Source organism: Pristis pectinata, chromosome 2, assembly GCF_009764475.1.
Source record: "Pristis pectinata isolate sPriPec2 chromosome 2, sPriPec2.1.pri, whole genome shotgun sequence".
NCBI lineage: Eukaryota > Metazoa > Chordata > Chondrichthyes > Rhinopristiformes > Pristidae > Pristis > Pristis pectinata.
The window spans coordinates 99,111,105-99,123,892 of record NC_067406.1 but is presented as its reverse complement, the minus strand read 5'-3'; the positions used below and the strand labels follow the sequence as shown (position 1 = coordinate 99,123,892).

Sequence of the window (12,788 nt, the reverse complement as noted above, 5' to 3'; positions counted from 1 at the left end):
GAGAATAGATTATTGGGAAAATTAGTGCTGAAATGGGAAATAAAATCAGAAAATGCTGGAAATACTCAGCAGGTCAGGCTGCATTTGTGGGAAGAGAAATAGAATTAACGTTTCAGATTGAAGACCCTTTGGCAGAACAGGTGAAGAGTCTACGACTCAAAGTGTTAACTGTTTCTCTTCTCACAGATACAGCTTGGCCTGCTGAATATTTCCAGCATTTTCAGTTTGTTTTTTTATTTTAGAGTTCCAGCATCAGCAGCTTTTCTGATTTTCATTTACTTGGGGAAATAGGATTTTCTCTGTGAGATGGCACATGCTTGAAAGACCAAATGACCTCCTTTTAGGTTATGAAATATGGTCAGGCATCTGTGGCAAAGAAGAGGTGGTTTTTCGTGGCCAGAAAGGTCACCATTGGGCAAAAGGAGAGTTTCAGCATAGCCACAGGGATTTTCAATAAAATAGCCAGTGAGAAACTAGACGAGTCATTCAGGTCCAGTCGAGGTGGTGAATCAAGCTGCAATGTGAGCTCACCTAATCCAGCTGCCCTGCAGCTCACTGGGCTCATTTTGCTCAATGTAAAAGATTGAAATGCACCTTTTCTCAATCTTTGAGATCTTTTCGGATTTAACAGATCATAACTGAGGATACACGAGGTGCTTTGAGCCCTATACAATAGCATTATTATATATTACTGCAAACTATAACCTTACAACTGGACTAGCGTAAACAATGGCATTAAGCTATATGCATTAAGCTAAACTCTTGACATAAAAAGGAGAGTAGAGGAGTTTGTTACAGTCACAGCACAGGCACTTAACTGTGTGGAAAATTGTCTAGTCATATCTTATCCAAAAAAGCAAGTCAAGTCTAACCTGCTTGATTAACGCAATGCATTGTCAGCCTATTTCAATCCAAGGGGAAGGAGACTCTGGTTCATTCCAGAACACCTTATGGGATCTGGTACAGTATCGATATTAAAAGCCTCGAAACATATCTACCACTTTCTCACCAGCACTTCACACTTGGTCACTAAGCAGTCAAGAGCGAAAAACTGGAAGGCATTCACTATCAAAATAAAAACAAAATAACCATACCAATAGTTTGTTGTCTTTAATCACACAGAATTGTTTTGTCCACTGTCCAAAACGTTTCTTGCGCAGAAGAAAAGCACAGATCTTCGCATCTTTCACCAAGTCCATTGAGGCTTCCTCAGATGGCCATTGATGCCTCAGTTTCTTTCCCTTCCCATCCTCATCGTCTTCATCATATGATTCATAGGAGCTGCTCATGGCATCTGAATCATAGTCTGTAAGAAAAGAGAATGCAGGAAAATGAGGTCAATAGAGTTTATCACTAACAGTCTGTTTTTAATTGCTAATACATTAAAGCATAACCTGCCCTACCTAACTCCATAGCTAAATGATTTAACTTTTAATTATTTTATAGCTGAAAACTTTGTAGCATCCTTAGAAATACCAGCATTGGACATGAACTTAGTTTCAGTCTCCTGGAAGTAGAGTAAATGATACATGTTAATTCATAGCACCCAGAATTCTATTCTGATGCTTATCTGAATTTGATATGCTTAAAGACATATAGATGATTGACATTAGAACAAGCTTTTTTGTCCAATTATCATGTTCTATTCATAAAATGGTGACCTAGAAATTCATTTACGTAAAGTCAAAATGAAAGGCATTTTGCAAAGTTTAGAAACCACGTTAACAGCAGTAAAGCAATTTTGCATACATTTCTGAATGTCACTATATTCTATGCTCAATTTTTGACAAGATTTTCATGTTGGCTCATAGTTTTCCAGCATCAAACTCATCCAAATATTGTCAACATTAGTTCAATGCCCAAACTTCTCCTTCAGCAAGATTTTCAACCAAAATGGTCTGAATCACATCAGTTGCTATTAACCAACAAATGAATTAGCATTTTTTTAACATTGAAGTCTGAGAAGCAACATTGCTTGAAGAGCCAGTCACATGAAACCTGCATTAATTTGCTGCATTGATGCAATATGCATGCTGACAGCTTACTCTGCATGCTATTCACACTGAAGGTGAGCCTTCCTTGTATCTTCAATCACTTTGCTGCCACCAAAATTGACTACAGTGGTCATATCATTAGGTCTAACAGCCTTCTTATTGGATGTCACAGGCCTTCAGAACATACCTCCTAGCCACTGTAGGCACCAAGAGGACCAGACTGCAGATGCATATATACAAGGGCTCAGCATCCCCAATAACCTATCCAACTAGGCTTCTCAGGGAGTCATGCTGTTATCTACACTTCTCAAAGGTGTAATGCCTATAATGCAATACTTCCACAGTCTGTCCTGGCTCCCATCTGAGAACTCATCAAGCTTCATGTGCAAGCTTACTCATTGCCTGGATTGATCTCAGAGTGGAAGTGAGGGTCATGTTCACTCTGAACTTTTTAGCCAGCCTAAGTATCATTCCAGTCCTTAGCTGTTGATATATGTTATATATCACAACTTGTTGATTGACCCTCCATTACAGAAGTCATTGATGCTCCACAAGACCAGGTTTCACCTACTTTTCCATCAGCAGGCAGGCTAATCACAGCCATTTGATGCCAGGGCACCTCAAAACACATCTCAGATCAGCAGTGGTCAAAGTAAGCAAAGGGGTTTGGCCTTTGAAAAGCAGTGTCAGGAGAATGAAGCCAGAACTTCATTGATTGATTCATTGTAGTTCTCAATGGTATTTAAATATTTGGGGGAGAAATGTTAGAACTAGAGGTACAGTTTACTTTAAACGTGAACATTTTTAAAGATTTTAAAAAGGGATAAATTAGTTAATTGTCGTAGATCAAGGCAAGGAGGATTGATGGCCATGATAACTTCAGATTTGAAATAACTGGCTCAAATGATTAAAAGGTCCAATTTTACAGAGCTTGCAGAACTCAATGCCAAGTCCCATAGGACTATTTCTTTGACCTGTGTGGGGCTATGGGACTTGACTCTATCCCAACAAAAATACAGTCAATGATACACCTCTCAAAGTAATATTAGACAGAACTATTCACCATTTATGACTGAAGATATTTCTGGCAAAAGTATCAAATGTTTTTCACTGTAAACAGAGGTCTTAGGATAGATCTTAGGTTTCTGAAATTATTGGGCAAATCGGAGAGAACTCACAACTTGCATGGCCTTTTCACAGGCAGCTCCTTTGTTTCGAGGTGAGGGGTATCTGTTCACAACTTGGGTGGTTAAAGTTTTGTTGCTATTCCTAGCATTACAAATATAAATTAAAGCTGAAAGCTATTTCTGTTCACTTCAAAATCAGACATTTCCAGAACTGCAGCACAATACTACTGTCATTTTTATGATCAATATCTTGTCTATTTTTAAGCTGCTGAATTTTGATAGAGAAACTCCTCTTGCTGTTTATATATAACAAAAAGTGGAAATGCCTTTTGATATAATTTACTCTTTCTTGCTTATGGGAAATGGCTTAGGATTTGTAGAAGATACAGAGGCACTGTATATTAATTTCATTTTGCTTTGTGAATGAAGATTAAGAGACAAATAGTCAAGTTTTGTCCACAATATGTGACCAGATTTTCAAGTTTGACTGTTAAAGCTCTCTGCCACGAGAAGTCATTTTCAAAATCACCCCACAGTTGAAACATAGACTCGATTATGATTTGTACAAGATTAAAACTATTTCAGCTTTAATCTTATTCAAATCTTAAACATCTATGGTTTTTGAAAATAAACAAATCATCTCTTATTTGCGTTTCAATATACACTAAGTTACATTTAACCACATTCTATCTGCCATTCACTTAATTTATCAGAATCTATCAAATAGCATCACTGCACTAGTTATCTAGTATTACTTTATGTTGTCACCAAAGATCAGAGAAAATGAGACCTCTGTGATACTTGATTAGTTATTTTAAGGGAGAACCCAATCACCAAACTATACTAAAATGAAAACAGAAAATGCTTGAATACCTCGAAGGTCAGGCAGCACCTATAGAGAAGGGAAAAGTTTTTGGTCAATGGCCTTTCATCAGAGAAAGCTTATTCAGCCCACTGTTATCAAGCTAGATGCCTGACAACAGAAACTCAATGTGCTGCAGTTTTTAAAAAAATATGTGATCATGATGCAATTTAATCTGAAGATTATAAGTATCAAATTTCATCACTGCTATTTTTAAAATGCACCTTCAATAAACTAAATGTGAGAGCAAGTTTTTTGTTCCAATGATAAAATATGCAAAATACACAGAAGGAAGGAGAGGAGTTTTGAAATTTCAATAGCCAACTCAGCGATAATAACCATGTCTGGTACATACACATAATGAATATTGAGGAACAATTGCAGTTTACTAATCTCATTTTCAGTGTTTATGATGCCAATTGAATTTTGACGTGAGATCCCAATACATTGTGAAATAACTTCAGTGCATTTTCAGCTATTATATTACTGTATTTAGAGCCTGAGGTACTTTTGCTGCACGTTTGTGAATTTTTCACAGGAGGCATCACTTTCTATATAGCTACCATAAGTTTACTGATTTTGGTATAATAGCCGGGCTATCAACTAATATTCTACTTAATTATTACAAAATTAAACTTACATAAAAAACCCTCTTTAGATAAAATGAAGCATTTCTACAGCATATGCAGGACTCAAATATTTCTTAACATGTTTGAGTACAGTTGGAGCTACTGTATATTCCTGTACTTTCACATCTGTATTTGTGGTAGAATACTGGTGCACATTTGTTGAATAAAGGGCAAAGTAAATATTTCTTTTTTATATACAAATTTATTCAATCCTCAAACAATTAAGTGCAGCATTTCAGAAATATGTGCTCATTTTGACTCCTTACTGTAATTAGGTTTACCTCGAGAGGTGATGTATTCTGGAGCTTTTCCTGGACTCAGTGGCACTGCTTCCTCATAATATCCTTCAGGCAAGGAAGAAGTTGGCAATGGTGGTGGACTGTTATCTAATGGCTAAAGGACATATATAATATTTATTAGCCTAGCACAGACAGATTCCCTTCAACAATCACTTGCTGTTTGCTGAAAGTTGCAGAAATACCTTTCAATAGAACATTAACTACAGTAAGTCTGGTTTTACAAAAATCACATTTATAATTAATGTTGAACCCAGTTCAATTATCATTGGACACATGTCAAATATGTATTACTTAATCTGAATCAACAATTTTGTCCAAAAGCTTCAGTAGGTGACATATTGATTAAATGAAAAGTTCTGTTTTCTCCATCTGATAGCTAAATATTTGACCAAACGATCTTGTAAAAGACAAGGGAGGGAGAGAAAATAGAATAAAAATACTAAAAAAGGAAGACCTGAAAATCAAAACACTTCAACTACTAAACTTACTCAAGATAATAAAGTGGATGGGAGATTAACTGGACATTTGCCCAAACTGGGAGGAACACTTGGAAGATGAAATTGAGTTTTTCATTTTTTCAAGCTCAGTTCAGTTAAATAAATAAATGTCTGTTTTCGGAATGTCGACTTGTCATTTCTTTTTCTCTTCTTCTTACTGCTATCTATACTACACAGCATTCCAAAGCAGTCAAGGCAAATGTGCAGGCTATTCCCAATGGCCCTTCAGATGCCTCTCTCTAACTGGCTACACAATAATGTACAGGGCGGTACAAAGCATTCAGTTCCTTCTGCTCTCAGTCCCTCCTCACATTAACATCACTGTAGGAATTACATCTATCTTCATTTTTCACAAGTACTTGTTTACTGCAGAAAAACATTTGAGTTAAACCTGCGTATTATCAGGACAGCTCATTATTTCCACCAGATTTCTAATGGTCATGGTATATTCCATCTAGGCTAGAAACAACTGCCTGAACTACACAGTTAACAGCAGGCAGAATCATTATGAAGGTTCATAAATGGCTGCAGTTAAGGGTGTCACAGAATCTTCCAACCCATAAATGTGCTGGTCGCACATTTGCATGGACAGCAATGAATAATTGTTACCTGCAATTTGAAAGCTGCTTCTTATAGGTATGCTGCAGAACTGTCCTGTAGGATGATGTAAAATGCTACAATGCCATACCTATCCCTGCCCCACTTCCAACACCTCATAAAGCTCTATGTTCAGTAGGCAATTAGGAAGAGGTCAGGTGCCATGCCCTGTATCACCTGCCTGCAGGCCCATGCCTGCACAAGGCAGTACGTTTCCTTCACCTTGGCCTGTCACCTCTTAGAGCCATGTCTCTCAGCCTTGACAAAGTTTGCAATGGGTTAAGATGCCCTTGATTGCTCCTCAAAGATTCCTAGATGTTTGCCCTCCATATCACAGCCCACTTTGATCAGTCCATTCCTTTGGAATTATCACACATTAGTTTCTTCCCCTACCAAGACTGTTATCTAAGATCCTAATGTGTGGTATCTGGAGTTGAGAAGAATATAAGCAAATATGATCACACCAAAAATTGAATGCTTTTTTCATTCAGAGTATCATAGACTGAAGTAAAATTACCCACAAAAGCAAGCACACACTTATTGTCCAAGATAAACCCTGAATACTAAGTTAAAGTAGGAAACCTGGGACAGACTCTGTCAGAGTGCAGGTATCTCCTGATTAAGTCTTCTTGGGATCCTGTGTGCCAAGAAGTTCTGTAGCCCTTCTGCAGCCCTGTGCACAATCAACCCCATTTAACTCATTTCAAACCTCTTTCCCTCCTCTTATCCACTGAAATACAACTCTGCCTTTCCCCTTCTGACATTGTTAAATCCTAGAATACTTCAATCCAGTGGTTACTTGTAGTTTGCACCTTAGTAATTTAAACATGGGTTCCTGGATTTTCACCAGCATCTGAGAAGGTGATGGGGGCAAGGATTGCCCTTAATTTAGCTGAAGTCCTTCATCCCTTATCCCATAGACCATAGATAACCTTCTCTTAAGGCTCAGATTATAAAATATGCCCAATAATTTCCACAAAGGTTAGCCAGGCCATAGCAATGGCACAAAAAAGATACAGATGAAAAAATAATGATTCAAAATTAAAGGGAAAAAACAATATACTTGCTACAATGGCAGTGCAGTGAAGATTCACCAAACTTGTTTCTGGAATGGCAAGTCTCACATCTGACGAGATTTAGTCGGCTAGGCCTCTGTTCTCCAGAGTTCGGAAGAATAAGAGATGACCTCATTGAGACTTACAATTTTCTTAGAGGGCTCAACAGGGTAGATAAGGGGAGAATGTTTCCTTTGGCTGAGAAGTCTGGAACCATGGGTCACAGTCTCAAAATAAGGGGTAGGTGTATTGTGGAGGGCCGTGGCTGTCACATGACAGCACTTCTCAGTACCTGGTCGAAAGTCACACCACTGTCAATCAGGGCCTGGCTCCACCCCACCCATCAGTGCACACCTGACCATTGGCCACTTCAAGCACCTTTGTACTTGGCCTCGGGCCATTGGCCTTCTGTGATTGATTAGTCCTTGCTGGCACCAGGCCACTGGCCTTTTTGAACTACCTGGGCTGGACCCCCCAGCCCTCCAGCACTATAAAGAGTGCCACACGTGCCTGGTTCGCTCTTTTTGTTTGCTCCGAGGAATCATGAAACAATGCTGGAGGGATCGCTGGTAAGGTGTGCACTTCGACAGGGTTAGGAGCGTTCTAAGTTAGTATTACTGGTAGTGTGGAGTCGTGCCTGTGCTGAGTCAAGGGGTGGCGGGTAGCGTATTGTTTTTCCTTAATTGTTTGTACCCAGTTCGTTGTGTGTGTGTGTGTGTGTGTGTGTGTGTGTGTGTGTGTGTAGTTTACCCTTGTTGTGATTTTCCCACACTCGCTATTACCAGTGTGCATTATGTGTATGTCGCCCCTGTTACCTTTTCCCGGCATTTGTCTTTGTAAACAAATCATTTAACTTTAAGACTGTGTTCAGAGTCCTTGTCCTTCGAGACCTCAAATCTGTTTCACAACAATTAGGGCTGCGAGCAGGGTCTCGAAGGTCTTGGCTGAACACAGACGCGGGGAGGGATGTTCTGGAATAGGGGCAAGAGAGCCAGTGCAGGCACCGAGGATAGGATTCCCAGATGGACCAATGAGATTGAGGGATTTGGGAGCTTGGCCAGCATGCTGGCGGACCACAGTAAAGCAGTGGACTAGGCCGAGCAGTTAGACCCCCGTGGTGAGAAACTGGGGCACCACGTGGTCGCCCTACTCCAGAGGTCAGGCTTCCCCAAGGCCAAAGGGAGTCAAAGGGATGCCTTCTGGCTGTTTGCGTCCCTCCTGAGACGCCAGGTCAGGATTACTGGCCAGATACAGGATACATGTCTCCAGAAAGACAAGGAGATAGAGATGCTCCAGCAGCGCTGCTGTACGCTGCAGGAGGCAGTCCAGGCTGCCCAGACCCGAGCCAACGATCTCGAGGTCAGAGGTACCAAGGTCGTCTGCAGGCTGATCCAACTGCAGCAGGCACAGGCAGCCCGCTCATCTGGCTGGCAGCTGGACCCGCTCAAAATACGAGCCCTGGTCCGGCGCGGCGACAAGCTGGACGCATGGCTGGGACATGGGTATATATGGATGGATAATGACGAGGAGGGGAGTGCCTGAGGAGCCTGGGTCTCATCACACCCACCCTCCCCCCTATGCAGCCGAACCCCTGCATGCCCGACCCATCACCACACAGTCCCAGGTCTGCCACGGAGGGAGGGGGACGGGGATGAGGCCACCAGTGGGGGAAGTGCTCGTGGTCCCTCCGAGACTACAGAGACCCAGGATTTCTCCATCAAAGAGCTGATCCAGCTGGAGGATCGGTACCGCCAGCGGCCAGGCGAGCACCTGGCCACATGTCTGCTCAGACTGTGGGATGAGGGGGCCCCCAACGTGAGCCTTTCTCACCAGGAAGCGAGCACCCTGGGGAGCTTCTCTGACCAACAGAGCATTAACAATGCCCAGCGGGCGCCACCAGGAGGGACTGGGGACGACACTACCCTGTAGGATCGGGTAGTGACCGCCGTGAGGGTCTGGTACCCTACCCTCCTTGAATGGGATTTATATGGGCGACTGCAATGGAGCATGGTCAGTGAGGGCACCAGGATCAATAGGGAATGGGTGCTGGTGACCGTCATTTATGAGAGGGCCGGCGATCGCAAGTTTTTAGAAAATACCAGGTTGACCAGCGTGCTAGTGGGATACCTGGTCGCCACCATGCACCCTGGGTTGAGGCCAGTGGTCCTGCCCCTCATGGGACCGGCCAGTGGGAAGACCGTACGGGACACCATTACCCTCCTGGAGGGTCTGGAGTTCTTGCAGCGGGCGGTGCCCACCCAGGCCCATAGAATGGAGATGAAGGCTGGAGACGCAACCCCTCATTTCACGCGCAGTTATACCTGGACCTGTTGCGCGCAGGGGTGGACCGCGCCAACATACATGGGGTCCCAACCTCTATCCTCTATGTGCGGTGGAAAGAACTCTGTGGGGGGGAGTCCGGTCAGGGGAAGACCCACAGCCACCCCGGGACCAATCCCAACACAGGGGGTGCCCCCAACTGCCGGACCACGTGGGCTGCCCCAGCCGACACTGACACTGCCTCCGCCCCTCCCCCACTCGAAACGTTCTCCCCTGCCCTCAGGGCTGAGCTCGTGGACCTGCTGAGACAGGAAATGTCCCACTTCCGCCAGCAGAAACCCTTACCCACGGGGTGGCAGACCTCCATCCCCCTCCCATAGGATGAAGGCCGGGGTTCCCGGCACATTTGTTCCATCGCCCTCCCCCGCCCGGGGGACCTGAGGTCACATATACCCGTAGCGGTACATTGGGGAAAGGTGGATGGCACTAGTCAACATGGGTGCCCAACACACCATCATCCCGGGCAACCCCGCCGGGTGGAAGGGGGCACAGGTGCAGATAGAGGGGTTGGGGGGTTCCCTTTTGCCCGCGAGGGAAGTCACGGTCCGCATGGCCATCGGGAACCAACCTCCTCAACCCGTAACTGTTTTAATAGCGGCCTCGCCTGAGTACATCCTAGGGATCAATGTCTTAAAGGGACAGTCCCTTCATACCAATTGGGGCAAGTTCACCTTTGGAGTCGCATGGGCTCCTGTAGTAGTCAGGGCAGCCAAATGGGAACCAATTGTTGTTCCACCCCCCAACCCCCCCCCCCCCAAGGTCGTCTGTAGCCAACAGTACAGAGTGCAGGGGGACACCAAGACATCACTGAGGCTGTCCAAGCCCTGCTGCGGGAGGGAGTCATCCGACCTGCAGCCTCTCCCTTCAACAGTCCCGTCTGGCCCATCCACAAAAAGAATGGGACGTGGTGCATGACAGTGGACTACAGACACCTTAATAAGTCTGCCCACCTACCCCCTCACTGCCACCGTGCCCAACATAGTCACTCTGGTCAAGGATATTGCGAGGCATCCAGATAACCCATGGTATGCAGTTGTGGATTTGGCCAATGCATTCTTTTCCATCCCCCTCCATCACAGCTCCCAGGATCAATTTGCATTCACCTGGGATGGGAGACAATACACATTTTGCCGTCTGCCCCAAGGCTACGTTCACAGTTCTATGATCTGTCATGGTTTAATCTCCCTAGATTTGCAAGGCATTCAACTCCCTCCAGAGGTGTCAACTGCTCATTACATCGACGACATCCTCCTACAAGGGAGGAGGCTCTTGTCTCAGAGGCTCTTGATATACTAATCACCTCTCTGGGTCATGAATATGGATAAAGTACAAGGTCCCAGCCAGAATGTCCTGTTCCTCGGGATACAATGGCACTCAGGCCAGCGACATATCCTCGAGGCTGCCAGGATAAAATTTTAAATTTTGTAGTCCCCTCCAATAAAACTGACACCCAGAGCTTCGTGGGCCTCTAGGCTATTGGTGGCAGCATATACCCCACCTCACCATGCTCCTTAGACCACTCTATAGGGTCTCTTGGAAGAAAGCCACCTTCTCATGGGGACCCGAACAACAGGCTGCCTTTGAAACAGCAAAGCAAGCTGTTGAGCAAGCACTGCCACTTGCTCCCCGCCACCTGTTGAGGAAGTGAAGGGTTAAGAATTGCAACCATACCTATAACTGGCAAACAAAATATATATATACGCATTTATATTTCTTTAACAAGGACTAGCAAGCTGCTGACCCACTAGTTAGGTCGGAATGTTAAGTATGTTAACTGCCTTTGTTTCGGGTAACGAACCATTCCGATATGTCAGACGGTGGCGATACTGAGTGTAATTAACATCGAGGTGAAGACTTGGTCTGAACAATGAAGGGTGATACCTGCCTTTGAAAGCCTTGATTATAACTCAATTATACTAAGACAAAAGGTGTGATAGCTGTCTCGGGATCTCTATAGCTTGACCGAAACTTGCGGTGCCATTTGCATGGGATGTGCGTGACAATTCCTGTACAAATGCCTTTGTTCGGGGAGAACTCGGGAAGCGACTCTTAGTGAGTGCTGAAGAGAATTCTCCTAGCGGTGCACTGCTAATAAAGGCATTTGTTCGAATCGACCTTGTGGCACTGTGTTATTTACAGAGGATGGAAAGGGAAAATTGATTTCGGGACGACACTGTAACCTTTGAGTTACAGGTCTCCGCCAATGAGATGGTTACCAAATGGAGCCTCTGGCAGAAGGTCCAAGGGTGCAGAGTCCCGCTCGGCTTTTGGACCAAATCTTTACCTGAAGCCGCTGCTCGCTACAGCCCTTTTGAGCGCCAGCTGCTTGCCTGCTACCTGGTGCTCCTCGCCACCATGCACCAAACTGGCACTGACTCTGTTGTCCTTCGCCCCCACCTGCCCATAATGCGTTGGGTCAAGTTCCCTGATTCCACCCACAAAGAGGGCCAAGCCCAGAGGTCTTCTATAGTGAAGTGGAAGTGATATATTGCCAACCGAGCCAAACCCGGTCCGGAAGGAGTTAGCCACCTCCACGAACAGGTCATGTCCTTCCCACAGTCCCAGGGCCCACCCCCAGACATACCTGAAATCTAGCCCTCCCCCATGTCCTGGGGCCAACTCTTTGACTCCCTCGACCCCAAACAAAAATTGCATGCCTGGTTTACAGATGGCTGCAGCCGCTGGAAAGGGGGGAAGCAATATTGGAAAGTGGCGGCACTTCATCCCGCCATGGGGAAAACTTTGACCAAAGAGGGAGCGGGTGGATCTAGTCAACTTGCTGAACTGCCAGCAGTAGCACTTATCCTACAGGACACCACTGGGCCGGTCCACATTTATACCGACTCTTGGGCAGTGGCCAACAGTATGGCGGTGTGGATGGCCCAGTGGCATGAAATGAGGTGGGAAATTCATGAACGCCCCCTCTGGGGACACGGACACTGGCGTGTTATCTGGGATCAGGTAACCCACAGACAGATTTCAGTCCACCACGTGGATGCTCAGACCCATAAAAATACACAGGAGGCTATACATAATACCGCTATGGACCAGGCTGCCAAATATGCTGTGTCACCACCTCCCTGGATGAACCCAACCTCAGTGCATTAGCTGTGTGGGCCCACTGCAAGAGCGGTCACCTAGGAGCCAACGGTACACGGCGTTGGGCAGAGCAATTTGGAGTCGCCCTGACAATGGATCAATGTAAGACCACTGTCTCTAACTGCCCTATCTGCCAGCAAGTGAAGCACAAGGCTGGCCAGCAGGGTCGCTGGGTCACATTCGCCGCGGCACAGGAGCGGGTCGCGTATGGCAGATAGACTATATTGGACCACTCCCACGCTAAAACAAAAAGCAGTACGTCCTGACGTTGGTGGACACATGCTCCAGT

General features: G+C 45.0%; 1 protein-coding gene across 2 annotated transcripts in view; it reads right to left on the bottom strand.

The window, feature by feature from the left end:
* Nucleotides 1–12,788, bottom strand: part of afap1 (actin filament associated protein 1) — a 232,885-nt gene that overhangs the window by 75,172 nt on the left and 144,925 nt on the right. For both annotated transcript variants that reach the window (XM_052009986.1, XM_052009989.1), the window contains exons 4-5: nucleotides 4,894–5,005; nucleotides 1,095–1,306 (exon numbers count right to left, since the gene is read on the bottom strand). In XM_052009986.1, the coding sequence (XP_051865946.1) occupies nucleotides 1,095–1,306; nucleotides 4,894–5,005 (324 nt within the window). The remainder of the gene's footprint in view (nucleotides 1–1,094; nucleotides 1,307–4,893; nucleotides 5,006–12,788) is intronic.